Source organism: Strigops habroptila, chromosome 8 (genome assembly GCF_004027225.2).
Source record: "Strigops habroptila isolate Jane chromosome 8, bStrHab1.2.pri, whole genome shotgun sequence".
In the NCBI taxonomy this organism is placed as follows: Eukaryota; Metazoa; Chordata; class Aves; order Psittaciformes; family Psittacidae; genus Strigops; species Strigops habroptila.
Genome location: NC_044284.2, coordinates 14,987,446 through 15,010,761, shown reverse-complemented (window position 1 = coordinate 15,010,761; position 23,316 = coordinate 14,987,446). Strand labels below are relative to the sequence as shown.

General features: G+C 40.3%; 1 protein-coding gene across 4 annotated transcripts in view; it reads right to left on the bottom strand.

Moving 5' to 3' along the window:
- Positions 1-16,975, bottom strand: part of DENND1B (DENN domain containing 1B) — a 161,026-nt gene extending 144,051 nt beyond the window's left edge. For 2 of the 4 annotated variants that reach the window (XM_030494200.1, XM_030494201.1), the window contains exons 1-3: positions 16,735-16,877; positions 13,959-14,023; positions 8,049-8,126 (exon numbers count right to left, since the gene is read on the bottom strand). In XM_030494200.1, the coding sequence (XP_030350060.1) occupies positions 8,049-8,126; positions 13,959-14,023; positions 16,735-16,751 (160 nt within the window). In that variant the 5' untranslated portion in view covers positions 16,752-16,877. Of the gene's footprint in view, positions 1-8,048; positions 8,127-13,958; positions 14,024-16,734 lie in introns of all 4 variants that reach the window. The other 2 variants (XM_030494203.1, XM_030494202.1) reach the window with 2 other exon arrangements.
- Between the last annotated feature and the right edge of the window lie 6,341 nt (positions 16,976-23,316).

Here is a 23,316-nt window from a genome sequence, read left to right as displayed (position 1 = left end):
TTCACACAGACCTGCAGCTTAAAGGCTGCTGTGGTGCAAAGGTAATAACCATATATTGTCTTGTTTAATCTTTTCAATAGTATATACTACAGCACTTCAAGGAGGTCACAGCCCTGAGTCCCCTTGCATTTCATGACACAATAGCTTATAAAGAGGGTTTTCTAATAGTAACAAACAAAACAAAAAAAAAAAAGAAACAAAAAAAAACCCCCACACATACACACACACAAAAACAAGCGAACACCTTACTTCAGGGACAGGGAAAGCTAGCACTCAGGAAAGTTACGCAATTTCTCTATAATGCACTTAAATTTCCATTTCCAGCATGGAGAACCAGCATATATATGCCATTTTCTTCATGGCAGTTTCAGGACCACTCATCCCCTCACTACTACAGTTACACCAACACAATTTCTGTGCAGCCACACAGGAACTAAGACAGCTTTTGCTTTCCCCAAGCTGTCCATGGGAAGATAGGTTGTAGAACAGAAGACAGCAATGCTTATCACTAGTGTCAGAAAACTATTACCAAGAAATGCACTGTGCTCAGTATTAGTCATCGTTTCAAACTTGAAGTGTCTATTTCCGGGCAAATGCTATTCAAAGACTTGGCTTTTTTTGCAGAATTTAACTAATGGATGCTTATTAGCAGTAAAGCTCACCAAGGTGGCCCACAGTAACACATTGCTCGGGCTTTCAGCAACATGATCCTGGCTTTCTTCACTCCCCTTCAGGGCAACTGGTGCTTGTACTTCCTACGAACATAGACTATGTGCTTTACCTTTGTGGAACCATTTTTTTCTCCCCACTTTGGAGGAAGCTCAACATCAGCAAAGTCCAAAGTCCAACAGGGATGTAGGATTATGTCTGGCCCTTATCACGTGGGGATTTTTTAATCCTTTTCCATTATTGCTGCTAAGTCAGATGAAAATGGAAACCTCACACATGCAAGAAAGAAGCATAGACAATAACAGGACACTCAAAAGAAATCAAGAAAAAAAAACCCCAGAGCTAGCTCTGTAAACATATTCCAGGGCTGAAAGATTTTCTAGCCTATTAATAACTACTGATCCATCTAGCCACAAGTTAGGAAGATATTTCATCAGTTGTTTATAAAATGCTTTTCTTTATTGACTTACTACCATTCAAAACCAGACTTGGTTGATACTTTGTATGATACTGGGTTTTGTACCACAATATCTTTGGCATATGTCACAAGTTTTCTGGGCAGAGAAATTTCTAGAGGGGAGGATTGCAGTTCATCATACATAAAGCAAATTTTATCCACATACCTGTGCATTCTATCAACGCCCATAACTTATAACACAGCTATAAAAAGAGCATTTCACTGCTCACATATCTTACTTGAAGATAATTAAAAATTATAATGTCTGAGAAGTTCAGATTTGAGGAGTCAACTAGTGTATCTCAACAAACCACCATTTTCCATCAGTGCCATATAGTAAATGTTTTCTTAAGAACCTAATGAAGTTGAAAACATTGATTTCAAATTCATTTCTCTCAGCCATTGGCATTCAAAGTAAATTTGAGAATAAAATCTGTCTCTCTGCCTAAACCTGCATATTTACAATACTCACATCATTCCAGTATGTCTAGTTGATACATTGTAGAGTTAAATAAAATCATTCAGAAATGTTGGTGAACAAAGTACGAATATGGCAGGGTAATTAAATTAGAACTATTGATTTATATTTCAAATGTAGTTTCTTTGGTTTCTAAGGTGTATTATTTTCTTGTTACATAATACTATTGCTCTGTTACGGGAATATTAATTTAACACACAGCGTACACTGCCGTTTCTTTTGGGTTTACATATATGACATGACTTCTAGTATTCCCATGAAATAGATTAATTGAATATATACTTCGGGGACTTAAAAAGAAAAAATTGAGGTTCTGGAACATCAACCAATAGAAAGGCACCATCTCACTTTCTGTAACACTTCACAGTTTCAACATTTAGCTCAGATTAGACAATTTGTATCTGTTTCATGATTTACATTGTGCTCTGACCCACTGAACCCATTGAGTTCTTGCTCACTGAAAGACAAATATTTCAAGATGTGCTGACAATTAAAACATACTGGTCATGCTTAGATGAATAATTTCTATACACAGGAGCAGAACTCCAGTAGCAGAACTAGCATATATCAGTATCATGTGTCCCTGTTAAATTAAGATATAAACAGAAGTGTACATGATGAGACACGAAGCAAACAATGCACTTTTGCCAGATTATAAAATCCCATTATGTTTTTAAGACACAATGTGAGCAATTCTGATTTGGCTCCATACATAGCCCAGTTATGTTCTGAGCAGGAATCCGGAAGAACTGCGTGCTATATACTAAGGGTACATATACAACTGTATAATCAATGCCCCTTCAACTGTCCTAAATTGAATTCATTTCAGACTCTCTTTTACTCAAGTCATTAACGATGATATTAACTGGTGAATGCACAGAGCATTCTGCAATCCCAAACCACAGATTACTGAAGTGACTGCACACACAGCCAAATTTTTATCCTGAATACTTGTCTCTCTTTAGATGGGCTACTGAGCATTTTTAAACTTGGACAGCATATGAAATACAGCCACTGTTCAGCAGAAAGCCAAAATTTCTACTAGGTACTCCTTTTACAGAGATAATCTTATAACAAGATATCTTTATTTTCACACAGATTACCACACAGAGTATTTTTCAGTTTACGAGAGTCAAGCAATCACAGAAAGCATCACCAACCAAATACCTGGGTAGCACAAGTCATACAAATGGGTTCTGTGAGAGCAAATGCTGTTACCAAGAAGTTTTCTGGGAAATGCAGAGAAAAACGGCGTTTCAGAGCTGAGATACCTTCAGTCCAATGTTAGGAGAGTCCAGCAAGCCTACAGATTGAACTGAAGTAATTTAGGGCTGGAAGCAAAGTACTTTTTCTCTTTCTAGAGCTTCAAAGCGTGCTGCAGTTTCAGATCTTGCTCATCCATTTAAAATGCATAAAGCAGATCATATATGAGCAGACCAAGTTCATGTTCCCAGGCCACCTACAGAGTAAGTGCTTGGGGTTTGCTCATTCTTATGGGTTTACTGCCTTTGAGAGTAGTGCTGTCCACAGCCGACACCAATTCACCCACCTCTCTATTTCCAACCTTCATCCTATATTACTTTCATTGAAAGTTCTGGTAGTTTATTTTTGTTTGACCTGGTCTATCCTGTCCTTCACCATTTTCCCCAACAGTAGAAGCTGAAAGGATTTTTGTTGTGTTCACTGTTGAAAACACAATGCAAGTTCCCTCCAAAGATTGTGAGGCCTGATAAGTACTCTTGTAGTAGTTCGCTACATCTGTCAGTGTCCAGCACTGTCCCACAAGATTATTTATTTAAAGAGAAGAGGCACCATCACTAGTTGCCAGAGAACTTAAGGCAAGCTTTAATTTACTATGTTTTATATTGACAGTGAAAAATGTTTTCAGTCAGGCACTTCAGAGGTGGTCATCTCAAGCATTTATTTTCTTTTTTGTCATGCAGTTCCACAGCATTGATTTCTAACATCACAAGCAGAATACAAAAGAATATATTCCAAATTACTCTTTGTAGAATTCAGCATATGAAATACAGCCTGAGAAAGACTGTATCAAGACTGAGAAAGAGAATTATCTTTTTAAATTTCTTATTTATTAATCACACGTGCTAGTTTGACCTGACTTTTTTTTCTCCTTGGCTGACATTTGTATAAGCATTTTTAGACTAGACCTTGCAAGATGCTACAGGGCTCCAACCCCAAGTAAAAGCAGATGTAAACATGTACTTATATTGTATGGGACATGCCCACTCCCAGAAACTAAAATAGGTTTACACAGATGCACCAATTAAAAATGCCTTACTGAAACTGCAACTGAATGCTCAGAGCCTCACCTAACTCGGTTTCCAGTATCAGAAAGCTTTACTCTTCCTGGCACACAATCGCTGTCATCACACCTACTTGTGACATGACAGGAAAAGTTCATTAGTTTCAGCTGAGGAAGCCAGCAACTCATCTGCTCCTGGGGAATTAAAGTCCTTTTTTATCTGGCAATATTCTTCACAGGAAGAAGATACCTAGAATATGAATACCAGCAAAACTCTTTCCTGGGCACAAAGGTTTTCAGAATTTCCCATGTGCCACAATACTGTTAACTATTTTCAGTTCTATGCATTACTGCATGATATCAATCTAGCATTTGTACTATTTAGACAAAATTTTGTTTACACAAAATGAAAATTTAATCCACCTCCAAATGTGCAATGCCTGAAAGTGACCATGGCTGACAAGGATCTAACTTTGAGTATTTGTTTTTCAATCTAAGAGCTAAGTTTTACTATGTGAACAGAAAACTGTAAGGCACCAGTGAAGTTGCTGAACCCATTTCCTCAAAAAAAGGACAGGAGTTTAACATAACCCTGACACAATTCTAACACTCAGAGTACCCTAGAAGCCCAAAAGCCATCAGGAAGATGGTAAGACAGACTAAGGACATCCCTAGTTTTCCTCAGTTTCCTGGAGTGGCAACACATTTATTGTAATAAACCCCAAAAAACTTGGAATTAATGCCGAGAGATGAAACAACAGCCTATGCCACATTGCATGGCATGAAAATCCCACCTATTCTCCTTTACCTGACCTACATGAAAAACATTTCCTGTCAGCTCTGGAAGCAGCCCCACCAGCTGAATGGTGAGCATACCCACAGAGCAAACCTGTCAGGTGCCACCAGAAGCGGGAAGGATGCTTACCTCACATGCTGTTTTTACCGTGCTAGCTGTTTGAAGTAAACCACAAACAAGCAGCAAACACACACAGTTTAGGAGCCACATGATAGGAAGAGGATGCATGAATGATCAGCTCTTGATAGCAAGACTAACTTACAGTAACTGTTCCTCTCTTGTCACTCTAAAGGCACCATAATTCCATTCCATTATTTCAAACTCATTACAGACCTCCAGGCGAGTTTACAAGTCACACAATCCTTGTCTTTTACCTCTATACTACTACTTTTTCTTATTGTGAATTTAAAGAGAACAGAAACACACTCCCTGTAACATGAAACACTTTTACATTTGCTTTTTTATATTGCATCTTGACCCAAGGATATATAAATCATCATCATTCTTCAATAATGCAACTCCATTGCCTTAACACGTCACGCTTTCCTTTGCAACTTCTTAGGGAAATGATGCTGTACCTTATAAACACTACCAGCCTGGCTTCTCTGTGTCAAGTGCAACCCTCGCAACACAGTTAAATTCAACATTTAGCATCCAGTATTTAAATACAAAGACAGCAAATTTTTCTGTTTGGCCTGTCTTGTAACAGAGCAAAAGAACTGCCTCCTCCCAAAAGCAAACATTTGACTACGTCTACACAATGACACCATAACTTTACAATATATAGATGTGTTCTAAAACAGGTTCAACTGGTACAGCAAATAAAATCCTTGATATGAACAGCATCTAAAGTCAGATGAATAGGAATTTCTTGTTCTCTATTAGAAGGTAAGCAGAAGTATTAATCATTCCTTGTGTCATCCTTTCCCATTCTGAATTTAAGGAAAAATGCAATGGTAAGCCATCTGTGGCAAAATACCTTGGTTATGACAATTATGCCTTTATGATAATTAAAACCTGGCATTAACTAACATAGTTGTAAAATATGGCCTAAAGTAAACATGTAACTAATATGCTGTTTTCAGACACAAGTTTGTAATTTTAGCTAGTTTATAATCTACATCTCAATACCCACTCCAATGTGTAAAGAAACCAGATCCAGATTCAAACTCTAGGAAACATAATCTAAGGGCGTTGTTCTAGCCTTATTTCTAATTACAGATTTAATACTTGGACAGTACCTTCCAAACAAGGATTAAGAATTTTGCAAAGGAAGACAGTATGACTGTAAACTGCTGCCTTGGCTTTCCCAGCTCAGGAAACACAGATACCACACCCAAAATCTTGTTCAGGCCCTTTTTCTCTCACCACTTCTGCTTTTTCTCTTCTCTTTTCCATATAAAGTTCAGGATTATGTTTTAATCTTTTCTCCTAAACAAGAATCACAAAATACAAGAACTCTTTGTCTACCCAAATTATTCAGTTTGAAACACAGAGCTACAGTTCCAAGAAAAATGGAAAAAAAGTCAAATATAAGAAGTTAACGTTTTCAGCATTTTGGTGCTTTATTTGTCAATCACACAGAATCTTCCATCTCAAGTATTGTGCCTGTAAATATAACCTTTTTACCTGGATCTTGGAGTTATCACATGTCAGCCTACCACAAAAAAAAACCCCACAGATTCTTAACACATTAGTTGCAAAGCAGTGTAATGCTCAAACTGCTCTTACCACACAAAATTATTTTAAGGAACAATAGCACTTTATCAGAAAAACTTACTTTAGCTTCAGGGGATTGTAAGCCCTTCATGAACAGTTATATAGCTCTTCCCTTTGTAGCCCTGGTCTTGTTTTATTTTATTTACAAACAGAAGTATCTATCTCAATAGTTATATGATGAGCACGTGCACCTACAAATATCTGCATCCCCAGTGGCAAAAGAAAAATAATTAAAGACTACTTCTGTGAACCAGACAGGAAACCCCAATACTTCACCCTCTTCAAGTCAGTAAGAGAGAAGTGTCTTCTGGTTTTGCAAAAAGCATTTTAAACCTTAAAAGTTTAACCACTTTTTGACGCTTTTTAAGCAGATTTTAAATCCTCCACACATGAAAGACAAGCCATTAAACTATATATGAAAGGAGCTAGCAGTGTAACATATCTCCTGAAAGAACGATAAACCTCCATGTAAGACGGACTGTTCAGCATGTGGGAGGGGTGAAGCATGCTTGACATTAGCTTAGAGAAATATGCAAACTCTTAACACTACTGAATGCGAGCAATTTAAAAGCCTGCAAACTATCCCCCAGGCAGCTATCTCCAATAGTTAAGTACTAAAATGAAACTCAAACAAGCACAAGAACATCGACATTCATACTGATTGACTACATGATACAGTTTGCTGGTTTGGGCTTAGTTATATTAATACTAATATGTTCATTGTGAATTTTATTTTAAAATTCTTTTTAGAACAATATTTTTATTACTTACTCATCAATTTTTTCCCTTCTAATTTCACGACCCAAAACCTGATCACACTGCTGAAAGTGGCATATGGCATTACATGAAAAAATTAGTCAGGCAAATGCCTGCAGAGGAGTAATTCATCTCTACTAGCACTGATATCACAGTGCCTGCCCCCACGTTACTGCAGCTGGAATCTCTGGAGTAGAACAGAGCCTGCTGCTCCTCCCAGGACTGTCCTCTGGCTGCTAGGGAGTCGGGTTATCCCTCCCCAGCGAGGTCTCTTCTCCCCAGTGAAGAATGCAGGGAAGATAGGAGAAAGAGCTTCCTTGACCCCTTTCTCCAGCAGCTCTCACCCTTCCCCCTCCTACAGACACATATCTGCACCCACCTCCAAATTACACATACATCCAAGAATCTCTAAGTTGGAAAGGGAAAAAAATCTGTAGGATATGAGGCACTGAAAAGCAGCAACATTTTCCTCCACATTTTTGCATCTGTGAAGAGAAGCTGAAAACTGGAGTGACTACCCTCCATTTCTCAGTCTCTGGAGAATGAAAGGAAAACGTAAAAAGGATCAAAATGCCAATCTTCGTCTTAGATGCAAAATTATAGTTGCCTTAATTGTTTTTGTTGTTCATAATTCTCCAACACCCACTCTTTGTTAGTGACAGTCCAAACACACTGGAGACATTGTTCATACCCTGAGGAGCTTGCCAATTAAATGAAAGAAATTTAAATATAATGAAAGCATTCATTTAGGTACAAGTGGAGGGTTAAAAGTTATACAGAAAGTTATAACTTATGAAGGACTTACAGGTATGCTTAGGGTTTGTACACAAGACAGCTTCAGCCAAGCTCTGGCATATACTCCTTGCTTTTCTCAAAAAGGAACAAAGTGGTGCACAATTTCAGGCATTACCTGCTTTTGCCCTCAAAACATTTACGTAATCCTCAGCAAAGGACTGCAAAATATTCTGCTCCTCATCAATCAATATTCCTCTAGAGAAACCAGGATTAGATGTCTTCTTCCAAGCTTTTTAGATACCACGGTTTGAAAATTTCAACAGGAAAAACAAGAAACTGTTGCAGCAAAGTAGCACTAACTTAAGTAACAACGTACCAGTTAATAATTTGGAGTAGGGGGGATGTGAACCTTAATGAAACTCCTTTATATACAAAAACTGCCTCTAAGACTGTCATCAGATAACCCAGGTTTTGAAATGCTATCATACAAAATGAAAAAGCACCTTTAACTTCGTATTGGTGTAAAATAAATACTAATACGGTGACTCAATATTTGAGACTAAAAATTTACAAATAAATGTGAGACTTGTGAGAAAGCTTATTTAGTTCATAGGAATATTTAGTTGCTCTTCATCATCATCTGAAGACCACAGCATGCTTTAAAAAGTCAGAGAAACAACTTTCTCTATGCCAGTACTTCTTTAGTATCCTTCCAGTTAAAACCAAGAGTGAATAAGGTTGGCAGTATATAACAATTAAATCAAAAGTTTTAATTGCTCTTTAGAAAAAATCCTGCAGACTTCTTCACCTATTACACTGGTAGAATTCTCTTTCTCATCAGGTTCAAGCGACACTCTGCAAACTAAAGTACAGCAGAGGAAACGAGTTATCTGATCAGCACGTTACACCCACGGGCTCAGAGTCTGTGGTTAGTAAACAGTTCTCTACAGTGAGGAGAAAAAGAGAAAGAAAAAAAGGAAGAAGAAAAAAAATAGTGCTTGCTCTGATAACAATCCTGAAAGCAGCTTTGGAAGACTCTTAGTTTAAACCCTGCCAAAGCCAGACTGAAATAAGCACTGCATTCATTTATTGTTTTATTTTTTTTCCCCAGATTTGGGACCTTCCTGGAACTACACATTTTATTAGTACCTTACAGATCACAATCAAACCTCATACAAAGAATTGTGCATTTCTAATTCCTGGACTTAATTATGCAGTTCTTAACTCTGCCAACATACAGTTAACTGGTTTTCACAGCTTTTCCCTGAAAATTTAATGAAAAGACAACTCTTTAAAGAAAAATGATTTAGAGATCATGTATCACAAAGATTTATTATCATTCTGGCACAGGCAAGACAAACTACAGGAGTTATTCATGCAATTGAACACAACCTTTTAAACACATCTGCAAATCAGGTATCTAGCCCGAGAGCTATAGAAGGCTTCCTAGCATTTAAAGAGGAAATAGAGACAAAGCAGTCAAATTTCAAGCCTTGTTCAAACAATTATTCTTTGCTTGAACAGAAAATCAACTGCTATTTCAAAGGGGTTTTCAAGCAAAACTTGAACAGTCAGGACTAAAATAGTCCTAGACCCAAACCTCAACATTCAGTGGTTGAATTTCCTGATCTACCTGCACACCCCATGGAGCGTTTTTGTTGCTTTTCGTATGTGTTATAACAAAAGAAAACGAAGGCGTAGCAAACAACACTCTCTTAACCACACAAACTGAAACCAATCCGAGTCATCTTCTTAGGAAACCACGCTGAAGAAATGCTGAAGACTTCATGTTAACAGGCGGTGTTGCATATTGCCTTTCTACTATTAGCTGCTGTATTTGCATTGCCTTTTATGTCTGGCCTCTGCAATCCAGTTTTAATAAAATCAATACGGGACATACAAGTAAAAATTTAATACGGAGGGCCAGCTGGTGATGTTAAAATGGGCACTCACTTTTGCTATTTCTTTTTTTCTTTTCTTGTTCATTAAGGAGTGACACAGGACAGAATTACAAAAATCTGCAACTGTGTAGGAGGCAACGTAAACCCTTGTACTATAGGGTGCTACTGACACTGCAAGCTAAATACACCATTAATGAATACTGGGCTGCTAGAATAGCATAGCACTGATATCCCAGTCACTGAGCAAACTCTGGTGAATACAAGTTAATTAATCTCAAAGTTTTGCAAGAATTGGGTTATGAATTTTCCCAAGAAAAAGTTGTCACATTAACTAGTTATTGTGTTTCAACATACCGTGTTAATCAGTGTTTACCATCCTGACCATGCTGCCAAGGACTGGAAGTTATGTCATAAGCTACGATCTGATTTTGGTCCTAAAGGGATTTTTTCTCCTCTATGGAATATATGCCTCAACTGTCTAACAAAATATAGCTGAAATGCAACTTTTAAGGTTAAGTCTTTCATATAGTGTAATAGCAAAAGCATGATTTAGTCTGAAAATAGAGACTAAATTCTGTATTGTTGAGGGAACCATATCCTGGTTTGTGCCAAGAATAGGCACTAAGCCCCTCTAACAAGTAGAAGATATTATATTTTTAACATAACCTGAGTGAAGAATAAACAAAGCTTGACAGAAACAGTAAAAAACTGTTACAACTCATGCTATTAGTTCAATGGCGTGCTCAATTACAAGAATATTTACGTAAAGAGTGCCCTTTTTTCTCTCCTGCTCAAAAATAAGAAAAAGGTTAGAAGATCACTATTCTAGAAAAGCTACTTTACACTCCAGCAGTTTAAAACAGAGAAAGCGAAGCCCAAAAGGATGATTAGTCAGTCAAGGACGAAGTATTAATAAACATTGGAGTATGCAAGCTACTCTTAAATGACAAAAACACAGATACCCAATGGGAAAACAAAATTTTGGACCAGATATAACTAGACATGCTATCACAGCTAAACCTGTAACCAATATAGGAGCTACCTACGATACATTAAGAGGTAAATTTATTTTAACTTATATGAAACCTTTTAGGCATTTACATTGAGTAGAAACCAATTTTGGAAATAATTAGTGGTGTGATTTAAGAACACATTTTATTATACATATAAACCTTGCTGCATTTCATGTATGTATGATCCTTTATAGCCAGAAGAGCCCTAGGACGTAGATGCAAAAAATAAACATTCCTTGTGAGCTATGCTGTAATTAAGAAATTACCTAAAAATACTTTTCCAAAAGCATAATAATTTTAACAGCAAAATTTATTGTCATGTCACACTGTTGCAGGCATATAGCATCCTCATAAAAGCATCATCTTATTAATAGTTACACATGCAGTAGGCTACCTCAATTGTTATTTGTTAGAACAGTAACACACTGGCACAGGGAAATTAAAATGCAGGAGAATGCACACTACAGCAAAGCTTGAAAAGAAAAAGCTTAAAGATACATGGGTTACATTAAGGTCTTCCTCTCCCCTAAGTCAGCTTCTCCTGCTGCTCACTCATGCAGGGAGATCATAATTTTGTGGCTGTGATATTTCCACGGCAACACTGGTGACAGTGATGTCACAAATTCAGCCCTGACATAGCTTCAGGATCAAGTACAAGGAGCAGATGGGATGCGAGGGAGAAAGCCCCTATTTAAACACAAATCTCTTTCATAAGAAAGAAAGAGGCATGAGCAAAGAAACAGGTGAATGGATCACGTTTTCAAGTATGATATATTCAAGAGATTATCCTAGCATGAAAATCTATTTAAAGGCAAGACCTACAAAACAGGGTAACTGTCGAATTTGTTAGGCCTTATAATAAACCAACCTCTAAAGCTCCCTGTTAGCATGACAAGCCTTGTGCTCCATTTCTGAAGTGGCGGCGAAGACAATACACATTTGTCTCCTGCGAATTTCCTTTAAATAACTTTAACATTCAGATATATTAATTTGATACATCACTGTTCTCATAATACCATACGTAAATATGATGTCAAGCCCTCATCAGAGTGAGTTTGTTATCTGAATTAGATATAATATGAAAGAAATTAAAACAAATCCCAGATGGGTCATCAAGTACAGCTGGAATATTCAGCCAGCACAATCTGATCGGTAAAAGGGGACTGTACTTTTGGGCTGATCTGTGGACTCAGGTAAGAATCTATACAAGCTCCAGGAACCCCTCACCAGCTGACACACCACAGACTCCAACAAGTATCAGACCTCCTTTCTGCCTTTGGCCACCCATAGGTGAACAGCAACTGAGCCCACATGGGATAGAAGGGATGATAGCAAAAGGTGCAATAGAAGAGGGAGCACCCGCAATACAGTCACAAATACAGTCTCCACATTAACTCAGGTCACAGTTCAAGGAGGTACATAGATTTCTTAAAGACACTACTCTCCACAGAGGAGAACTGATGAACAGCACAAAACGCCCACCGAGGGAGGCAGGGGAAATGACTACGAGCACAGTTCAGGTACAGGCAGACACTCACAGCGCTGCAGGTAACGAGAAGTGGTTTCTCATGGCAGCAGATGCAGAAACATGTAAAGCAAAAATCAGAAGTCGAAAGGGAGATAAAAAGTAAAAAAACCCCGAATTTTTCAAGATGAAGACCTTAAAGGATTATCAACAGTCTAGCACTCAGGAAGGAAAGTTAAAAAGGGAATAAAACCTTCAGATTGAAGCTGGGCCTAAGCCAAGATGTGAATAGGCCCCCAGGAAGGGATATCAGGTGGAGGCAGAGAATAAATGCACAATGCAAGGAGGAACAGATTAGAAGACAAGTAGCTAAGAAGGGTTCACAGACAACATCTATGAAATTACTAAAGCAAAAACTGCAAAAGAAACAGAAGGTAAAACGTGCCATGATGCAAACCACAACAAAGATCAGAGTTAGGAAAGCTCATCTGATTCCCCAAACCATGACTATACTAACAGCAAATCAAAAAAGCAGGCAATAAACCAAAGAACACTGGTCAGTCACAAAAAGGTGAAAATATGCAAAGACTGCACCAGGACCAAGACGTCATTCCACAGCTAAATGAACAATCTTATGAAGAGGAGAAAGATTAAAAAAAGCAGCCTGTTGAGATTGTCAGGAGGAGACCTAAAGAACTAGTGTTTTCCAGCTTTAACAAAAATAGGTTTTGTAAACATATTAGTCATGTACCCATGACACCACTAACAGAAATGGTGGCTGAAACTGAGCAAAAAAAAAAAAAAGGAATAGTTTGGGGCTATAAACCTCTACAGGCTTCTAACTTGTTACAGTGATAAACTCTGTAAACAGCATCCATCAGCACAGTAGGATAAGAAATATACTTATTTTTCAGATGTAGTTTATTGTTTCTACAATTGTGATTAAGATAGAGCTGCCGCAGACTAACATGACTACAACACAACCCCAAAGAGACTTCTTCTCTCCCTGTGTTTTTATAAGGCCAACAACCTCAGATGAGAACATGAACCAAGTTCCCCCAGTGGACTTTCTAGAGGTCACTTTAATTTCGGCACTGGAAATCCCATCTTCTTTTTACCCAAGAGGAAAAAGGCCTCTCTCAGATAACTCTTGCACTGCTACATCTCTTTTACTATGTGTTTATAGAGACATGAAACTGACGGCTAATATAAGCTCAAGTCAGCACTCATTGCTGTTTATATAACGTAGCAAACCAAAGCAGCTGGCAAACATGACCTAGAAAGACTCCTTCTATTGTTCAGAAAAGAACTTACTTTTTCCCTATTGCACAGATCAAAATTAACATTCATTCCACTGATAGACAGAAGTCAATTGTTCTGCTAAAATCAAATCTTATACAAAATTACCTTTTCAAGACTTAAGAACTGTAGAAGATGCATTTTGAGGCCAAGCTTTGCAAGTATTTCTCTCAGAATAAAAATATTTTTACAATAACCAAAACGAAAATGGCTTATAACAATAAAAACCCATGACAACTGTAATTTAACACATTAATAGATTTTAAAAGGCAATAAAATAACCACAGTCGCTTTCTCATACAATCCCAATCCACAGCAATTCAAAACATAAGATGACACTAGATCAGGATGCAATTTCTTTTCCACTTCATTTCCATAAATAAGCATTAAGAGGCAGGGTATATTACCTTCATTTTCAGATGCCTGGCATTTTACTTTCAGTACCAAATCAAAGGTACGTTCTGGATTTTCCCTAAAAGAAGCAAACAATTGATTAATTGATTAATCACATACATATTTCAGATTGTGTTTCTACCGTGCTATATCCTTTCCATTCTATTTGTACAGAATAATATTAAAATAAATTAAAATTTCATTAAAATAAAATGAGAAATCAGATTAGTTCTAAGGAAGAACAAAAAAGTCACATTTGCCTGTACAGCCTTTAAAAAAGAATAAGGAAGATAAACAAGCTAAACTGTGCGATTTATTTAAGTGATACTATCACTGCATTATACATCAAATAGCTTTTAAGTCTCTGCATCATACCATGACTAACAGTTGGAAAAAAAATGCTACTGAAATCCTTACCAATCAATCTGAAACATATTAATGGAGTCACAGGCAGCCTTTTCTAGAGCTACATTTTATTTCTACTTAATAGGAATAGTCCATCATTAGACTTCCAACGTAATTCCACAAATTCAGACGCTACCCTTTAAAAGTACACGATTACCTTCGTAAGGCTGAGAATCACCAAGCTGCTTCTTTCACAAGATATTCATCTTTAACTTTAAATGTAAGGGCTGAATTTCAGGCATGATTCAGTGAGTGAGAAAACATTAATGCAATAATTAGGGATGGACGCAGCCCTGAGCTGGCCAGGAAGATAGAGCCTCCATATCTGCAGCAGCCATCATGGTCAGCTCTGTGTGACAACCAGTGCCTCTTTCACCTCCCCTGTAAATACACACCTGATAATAACAAACTGCACAGGCCAATTGCAATTAACACTCAACCTAATCCCAAACTAAATATTTATTAAAACAGTTCTAAATGCCATTACCCTAACACCCACCTCTGCCTACCAAGCACGCTACTATTTATATTAAAAACAAGTGGTATAACCGCACCCATATCAATTATCTATTTAACCACATAAAAGGCTCACGCTTGAACTCCCTTCTTGGGTAACACTCCCTCTGAAGAGAGCTGGAGTTCTAGGTAAATAAAAAACCCCAAGACTTGGTTCCAGATTTCTAGAATGATCCAAATAAAGCAGGCAGCAAATTAACACTCTGTTGTTTCTTTAAAGAAAGTTTTGAATGAAATCCACAGGCTGAGCTGGGGAAAATTTCAGCTGTAACAAATTAATTGATTCAGTACATGCTTCCACAGACCTCAGCACCATCATCAACTGACATATGCAATTATAGCCCAATTCAGGTTATGAAGACATAACCCACCTGTACCACAATCTTTCTTTGCATCATATTTTAAAGCATTTAGTATCTACTGATCCTGTGTGTAGGAGATCAAATTCTGCTCTGAGGTACAACAGCCTAAATCCAGGATATTGGAGATTTACTCTGCTATTAAAGTCCACCCATCGTTCCTCTGGCTGGCGAGCAGGGCCAGAATGAAACTGATAAGGCTTGGGTTTGTTGAGCCACCTAGAAAAGCGAACCACAAAAATCCTTCCTTTAAAAGCAGTGACATCTCCCCATGACATTACTCTAGTTCAGGCACTGGGTTTACACTTTCAGGCCATTCTCCAATTCCTTTTCTTCCTAAACCCACCACACAATGCTGGTTTTTTTAATGTGAACCAGTTCAAGCAGTTACAAACACCGGATGAGTGCTTCTAGCTCAACTCCAAGCTGAACTACCCCGACAAAAAAGGCTCCTTGAAGAAACACTGCCTTGTCTTTCACTATACCACTCGAAATCTGCTTTTGCAGAAAAATGCTTCTAAGTTTACTCTTCACATCCCACTATGCTTGTAAGTGTCAAAAATGTGTCAAACTAATCTGAGAATTGTCAGACTGTCTCTCGTTTCCTTTACAGCTACCCAGTAGCAGCCTGCTTATTCACCGTATATTTACACGAAGATTTTTTTGTCAATTTCCAAAACCCGCGTTTAACACCTTGTTAATTTCCAATGTCAGCAAGACCAGGGGCCGCTCCGGAAGGTCAAGGCTGGATAGCAGTGCTTGCAAACACCAAAAAACCTTCATTCGCACCTCCCTTACCATAATGGCAAGAAGGCGGCTTGTAACTAACTGGAGAGATTAACGTCACCAACCTTAGCCCGCCAGGCCTGCAGGCAGGGTCACTGCCCAGGCCTGAGCGAGCTCCGGCGACCCAGGCAGGGGCCGCGCCGGGTGAGCGCCTCAGGAACCAGCTACCACCATTTAATGATCCCCCTTCACTGGTCACACACCGACAGAGCACACCCTGCTCCGTCCGGCCCCACACCTCTGACCGGCGAGGCGAGGCGAGGCCGGCGGCTGCAGGACCGCGGTCCCCCCGCAGCGCCGGGCTGGCGGGCGATGCCAGGGCAGGCGCCAAAGGGCGGCGGAGCTGCCGGGGGCTGCAGCCGCCTCCTCCCGCTGCTCCGGGCCAGACTGGGGGGCGCCGCCCCGCTGCCCCCGCGCCACGGGTCCCGCCTCGCCCCGGCCCGGCGCGCAGCGCCCGCTCCCGGCCCCGCTGCCTCCCGCCCGCCCGCCCCGCTGTCACTCAGCGGCCGCGGCGCGCCCGGCCCCTCGCACGCTCCCGCCGGGTGCGCTCCCCCTTCTCCCCTCCCTCCCTCCATGCCCGCCCGCCTGCCGCCTGGCGGGCCCGGCAGGCCGGGGCGGCTGCGAGGCCTACTCGCCGCCTGCCCGCCGCGGAGCTCGGCTCGGCCCGCCGCGCCTGACAGCCCCGCCGCGACCTCTTGCCGGTCGCCCCCCCACACACACTCACTTGAACCTGCTGTCCATGGTCACATCGCGGGCCCCCGCGGCGGCTCCAGCGCCCCTCGGCGAGAAGCGCCCCGCCCGGCAGGGGCGAGCGGGCGGCGCCGGCCCCTCTGCCGTCGGCGGCGGGGGCGGCTCAGCGCGGCGGCGGCGGGCGGCGGCCCATGGCTGCTCCGCTCCCCCGGCTCGGGCCGCGACTGCAGCGGAGCGGCGGCACCGCCTCCTCCCCCCGTCTCTCAGTTCCTGTTGCAGTCGCTCCGGCACCTTCTGGGAAGCAGGAAGCTCCGCGGCGGCCCGGGGAGCCGCCGGGGCCGGTGTCACCTGAGCCCGGCGGGGGAGGGCCAGGAGGCCTGCCCCCGTCAGGGACAGGCGGACAGCAGCCCCTGCCCGCCGCGGCAGGTGCGCGGGCCCTGGAGCGCCGGGCCCGGACCGCGGCGACCGCAGCACCCCCGCCGGGTGCCGGGCCGGACCCGGGCGGAGGCCCCTCGGAGGTAGGGCAGGGCAGCGCGCAGGTAGGGCGGCAGCGCGGCCGGCATGTTCCACCTCTTGGACACCTTCACCCACGGCAAAGTAACTCCTCAGATGAGCCCGGAGAGCGTGTTGGCTTGTACATCCTAACATCCCTTTTACATTCTTCATGCACAGCGGGAAAGTGGAGCCTTTCGTGCTAAAGGTCATAAATGTTAATTTAACCTGCGGTAATCTGTTTAGCTTTTTATTTTCACCGAGTGCTAAACAAACAGTCTCCCGAACTGCTCAAGAGGTGGTGCGGCGGGGGAAGGCGCTGAAGTAAACGCACCGTCCCATAAACACACATAAAAAGGTTTATACCCTCGAGTGTTTCCAGTGAGTTTGGAAAGGAAGGAAAAAGAACGCTGTCCTTGAGAGGCTTCCAAGTCTCATTCATCTGAGAGGCACTGAGCAGCCAAATTCCCACCTACACCAAGTTTCCCTCACCAGCGTAGTATCACTGCAATGAAAAAGTGCATAAAATAGATTCTGTGGTACTGGGCCAAAGAAAAAGCGTCATTCTGTTCACTCTTCCTCCACAAACTAATCATATCGACAGTTGAAGAGAAAAAAAAACCCCAAGCCAATTATATATTAAACACATAAAACAGCATTAGTGCATTACTGAGGAGGAAAAAAAATCAAATATTCAAAAGTCAGGAAATTACAAATACTAACTGTTCCAAAGCAATATCGTTTTGGCTTCATTACTCATCCTACACACCTCACAGGATATAGATTAAATAATAATAAAATGTATAGATGTGCAGCGAAAACGAATGAATGTTGAAGCAGAAACCTTAGCTTTGGGATTTTCCTGGTTTTCAAGTACTTACTTTCCTAGCCTTCATTTTGCAACAATTCTTGGCTGTCTTTTAACAACCAGTATTTGCAACTCCCACTGAAATAGATGAAACTGTTTGGCGTTTTGTATCCTTAACACATAACCACGTGCTTCATATAGCTGACGGACGGGGGGTAGAAAAAAATCATCAAATGTATATTTTTGTATACTATGAGAGGCCCCTGAAGAAGGCAGCTTTAACTTGCTCACTCTTAACTTCTCTGATAAGATCAGCCTGAACTAAAGGGCCAGGAGATAGGGGGAGCGATGGGGAGAGCCAGGCAGAGACCCTCCTTCCGCAACTCAGAGCTGCTCAGCTGCAGCCCCAAGGCAGGCTGTGTCCTGCACCCAGGGATGCTGCAGAACCGAAAGGGCTTCAGCAGCAGCAGCAGCAAGTGAAGCTGGGTACACGAGAGAGCATACATGTGGAAGGAAACAACTGCAATCTTGTCTGTACATCTGTCTCCCTGCCTCTCTTCTGCCCTCCATGTCTCCCCTGGTACGTTCTGCAAAGCACATAGAATTTGAAACTGCTGCAAAAAACGGCCAGTAATTTAGCATGACTGAATTTGGATTGAGTGATTATCCAAATATTGAGACGTTTTATTTGTGGAAAAAATCCATTTGAAGAGTACCAGAAAGTGAAAAAAAATGCTGTGTTTTAGGATTTCAGTAAATCTGTGTTTTGGATTACACCGACTTTTATAAGCCTACTGTGTGTTTGTGTCTCTCTTCTCTTAAGCTGCTGATGCTTGCCACTTGCCAGACAGAAGAGTGGTCTGGTGGCCCTCCAGGCTCCTCTATGGTGCGATTCCAGCCAGCCTCTTGGCCTGGTGTCTGTCTTGGCAGATAGGACCATCAGGTCCCTTGGAATTTATTGTAATTGGGTAAAAAATAGGTAGGGTTTCTTTCCCAAAGTAAATGCATGCCTTGTCACTGGAGTAGATTAACTGGACACAGTGACTAAACCTGGAAGAGCAGGAAGAATAGAGAAAGTTCACGTTTGAAACAGAAGGCATACGAGAGAAAACCCTGTTGAGATGAGGCTCACATCTCTCAGAGCTATTATCTCAGACTGTGAAAGCTTAAGCAGACATCTGTGCCCAGGTTGCTCTAAGTTCATGCTTTCAAGACTGTTTTGCAACCACAGCAGCTTTTAATGAAGACAATGTTTTAGGAAAGGTGCTGGTGTTCAAAATCACCTCTTGCTGACACCTTGTTTTCAGTTCTTCCCTGAGAAAGGGTTGAGGCAGAAGGAGAAACTGAAAGAAAAACCTAATAGATAATGCAAGTGTGGATTACATTAGCATATTCTGAAGCCAGGAAAGTCTAGTTTGCTTTTCTTTACTCTTTGGTTTTCCTTTCCAAATTAGAACCATGAAGCAAATAGTATTTGGGCTTTTCAGAGTCAGTTGTTCTGCCAGGTAATCTAGAAGACACAAATCTTTTTCTTTATGCTTTGCATAACATGAAAATGGCTGAAGGTTAGCGTAGGGACTGATATATGAGGATTTGCAGGAGGTAGGGGCGATGAACATTGATTTCATAGATATGAGCAACTGAAAAACAGGTACTTCAAAGATGAAGATTCCTACTCAATCTTTATTGCAGTTTGCCAGTGGTGGGTACCCACTAGTCAACTTTGCAGCACTGTAATAATGTAAAGGAGCCTTAAAACTGATACAGATATTTACAGGCACTATTCAACTCTTATGTGCTGTCAGTAAAAGAGGTCTTAATGTAAACTGAATTGGACCCACAAGTCCCAGTTTTCTCCCAAACCGATTAACAGTTTGGGAGAAGAGGTTGGGTGAAAAATATCCAAAAATCTACTTGATCTGAATCAGATGAGGATGGAAGTGGCATCAGGGCAGCTCCATCTCAAGGATCAACATAACGAAATGAGTAGCATATTTTCTAGCTTACAACCAAATTCAATATGGAAACAACAGGAGATGTAGTTGAAAAACACCAAGCAAAGTCCAAAAACAAGCATCCACATCCTTTCTACTATGGAGCAATCTGCCATTCTGTGCCAAATCAAAACCATGTGGGTTTGGGTCTATAAAAGCGATGCAGAGCAGGGGTAGGAACCCAAAAAGGGATATGAGAAACAGACAAGAACTGGCCACACATCACTTCACTTGGAAATGGTGAAGCAAGGGAGAGAAGTTCCGTGAGAATCTAATTACGTTTGTAAAGTTGAAACCATTATGTCCACACATATAGTGGTTGGGTTTTTTTGGCAGGGAGAAGATAAAAGGAACAGAGAGAAGGGAAAAGCACAAAGCCTCTGAAGACAAGTATTCTGTTTAGCGTTTAGCATTTAGCATGGGGGAATTTGAATCTTCCCAATGCAAAGTGAAAGTGTACTTGCTTTATGTGAGGAGATTCTCAGTGAGTGCAGGAAACACAATTTACTCCCAACTAACTCCAGCGAGACTTTATTTTTTAATTTGCTACCCAGTTCTGAGGTAGAAGAAAGCCCTCATAATCTTCCTGAGATGGAGCGCACGTATTGTGAATTAAGGGATCTTAACTATTACTGAAGTCCTCCTTGGCCAGGTACATTTCATTTAATAGTTAAACATACTACTAATAAAAGTAGTCTTCCTCTTAAATGCTGCTGAAACCCATAAAGGGATTTCCTTCAGAACACTGTTAGCAGAGCTTGCTGAAAGAGATGTTCTCCCGTGGGAACACCAGCAGGTTTGTCAAAAAACCAAAAAAGATGCAATTTCCCAGTGTATGGTTGTAGCAAAATATTTCTTGGAACACATTTATATGATCAGCAATTTATACTTTGTACCAAGAATTTCTTCTTCATTCACCCCTGAGCCTCTTTGTACTGGAGTCACTTTTAGCCTTCGTTCCTTCAAACAAGTTACAATTGGTTTGTGTCATCTCAGCAGCTATCAGTACATCTTGTAACAACATAATCACCTTGTCAGATCTCACAGACTTGGAAAGCATCTCTTAGAATGAAATGCTGATCTCACTAAGAGTTTGCTGTTCATTTTAATGATATTGGAGGATATGTTTTTATCAGCTTGTTTGAATCTTACACATACTTATCCCAAATTGTAAATGTGACAATCTCCCTACGCAAAGTTCTCCAAACCCCCACATTCACAAACATCAATTTGTCCATTAAGCTTCTTAGCTATAATACTGTCATGACACAATCTTTAAAAGAGAAAATACTTACTTTTAAGAAACACCACTTACATTATGTCATTTCATAATCCAGCTTTAAAGATTGTCACTGATTTAAAATAGGTCTCTTTCAAGAAGCCTGTGAAGTTTATTAACTAAATATATACAGTAAATACATGTCTACAAATATTCTACATATTTGACTCCTTGCATGATCCATCCAAACCCCCTTTTTTCATCTTTCAATGTCATTTATTAAAAAAATCACAATAAAAAGCTTAAGTTTTCCTGCTTAAGAAAAGATGATGAATTAAGGAAAACATAAGCAAAGATGACACCTGGAGAAGGCATAGACGTGGCTGGGTAGGACTTTTGCATGAAGATTATGCAATGCTATCATTAAAGTTCAGGGATGCAGCATTCTTGTAACTGTCATTGTCCCTTCAGCCATGCTGTGTGCAAAGGCTAATCTGTGCAAACACGCATGCACAGGTAAATGCGCTCCTTAATTAATCAATGAACTCCTGTGGAGAGATACCTGCTTGGACAGGCATGAAGATTCCCGGGCTTTCTAATCAATGTGTCCTATCAACAGCTCTGAGAAAGCAGGTCTTAATCAGGTCAGCTTTAATTGCAAGTTTAACAAAGGACCTGGAGGAACTTTCATGAATATAAGTTCAGACTATAGAGTTGTAAGAGCTAAGACACTCAAAAGTTTAAATGTTTACATGAGTGTATTAGCTCAGCATTTGGTTTACTGGCAGTGTTTGCTAATCCTCACAGTCTGATCTGTAATACCTTTTGTTAGTTAGATTTGCACCATAATCTAAAGAAGATGTGAAGTATGTAGCTAGTAAATATTTACAAGCCTTTGTAAAGTTTAACCAGACATTTGCTTTACTTATGCAGTCCTAATGTCGTACCAATGGCTTGGATGTAAATTAATTTAGAAAGAAAAGATAAATAATGGTTTCATGCATACTAACCTCAATTCATAGACAATTTAGAAATTATTCGGGTGGATTTCTAATTTATTCAGACATGACAGCTGGCAGAATCTAACAGTAGAATAAACCACCTTTCAGCTCTGCTGCCCGAATCCACCCTTCAGCCTGCGAATACCAAGTGCTTTCCAGTGGATGTTGATTATTCATAGGAGTGTTTGAAAACAAGCAGTGGTCTTTGCCCAGTTTCAGTTTAGATGCGAGTCAGACACCTTGCAACCAGCCTCCCTGGTAGGAAGTTCAAAGAAATAAGACTGAAGAAACTGTTCTCTTCTTTGCATAAAAAAAAAAAAATCCCTCCAAGAAACATTTGAGAAACACTGATGGCAACAGTAAGGGAATGTACCTGATTCTTTCCCACAGTTAGTGATTATCGTGAAGGTTTTTTCAGCACAGCAGATAGTTTTCTTAAGGATGAATTTTTAGTGAAGCAGTGGGGTCAGGCAGCATCTTTCAATATGCATGTATTCGGTAGAAGGAAATCACTCATTCATGTCATTTGCAAGTAAAAGTTTATTACCAGATTGAACGCTTTCTTGCTGAATAAATTCAGGTCTTCTGCTTAGGCAAAGCTATACTCCTCACATTTCTCAAATGTATATTTTAAGTGCTGTAGGTTGCAGGCTACCTGATGAACCTGGTACTCATTAAAACTGCCACAGAGCAAGTTGGGTTTGGGGTTTTTTTGCCATATTTGAAAGATATTTTTTTTAAAGTTCTATTCAGAGCAGGAAGAAACTGATTTTTGTTATCAGCCATCAAAATTTCATACTGTTGTCATCTTCTGAATGTGGTGTTCTTGCGGTGAGACTAAATGTACATAAAATTAGGAACTGAAATGTATTAAAATGAGGATGTGTTAAATGTCTATAAGCTGTTTTGGAAACTATCTGCTGTGTCTACCAAAAAAATTCCAAACAGTAAATCAAGCAATACTAAACATTAAAAGAACAGTTTCCAGCTGTTTATTCGTCATGGATTAAGGCCCTCTGGATGCACTGGCATCATTATGAAAGAGTATATACTGACAGATGTTTTGTATGGAAATTAGTTATAAAAACAGCCAGTTTCTCAG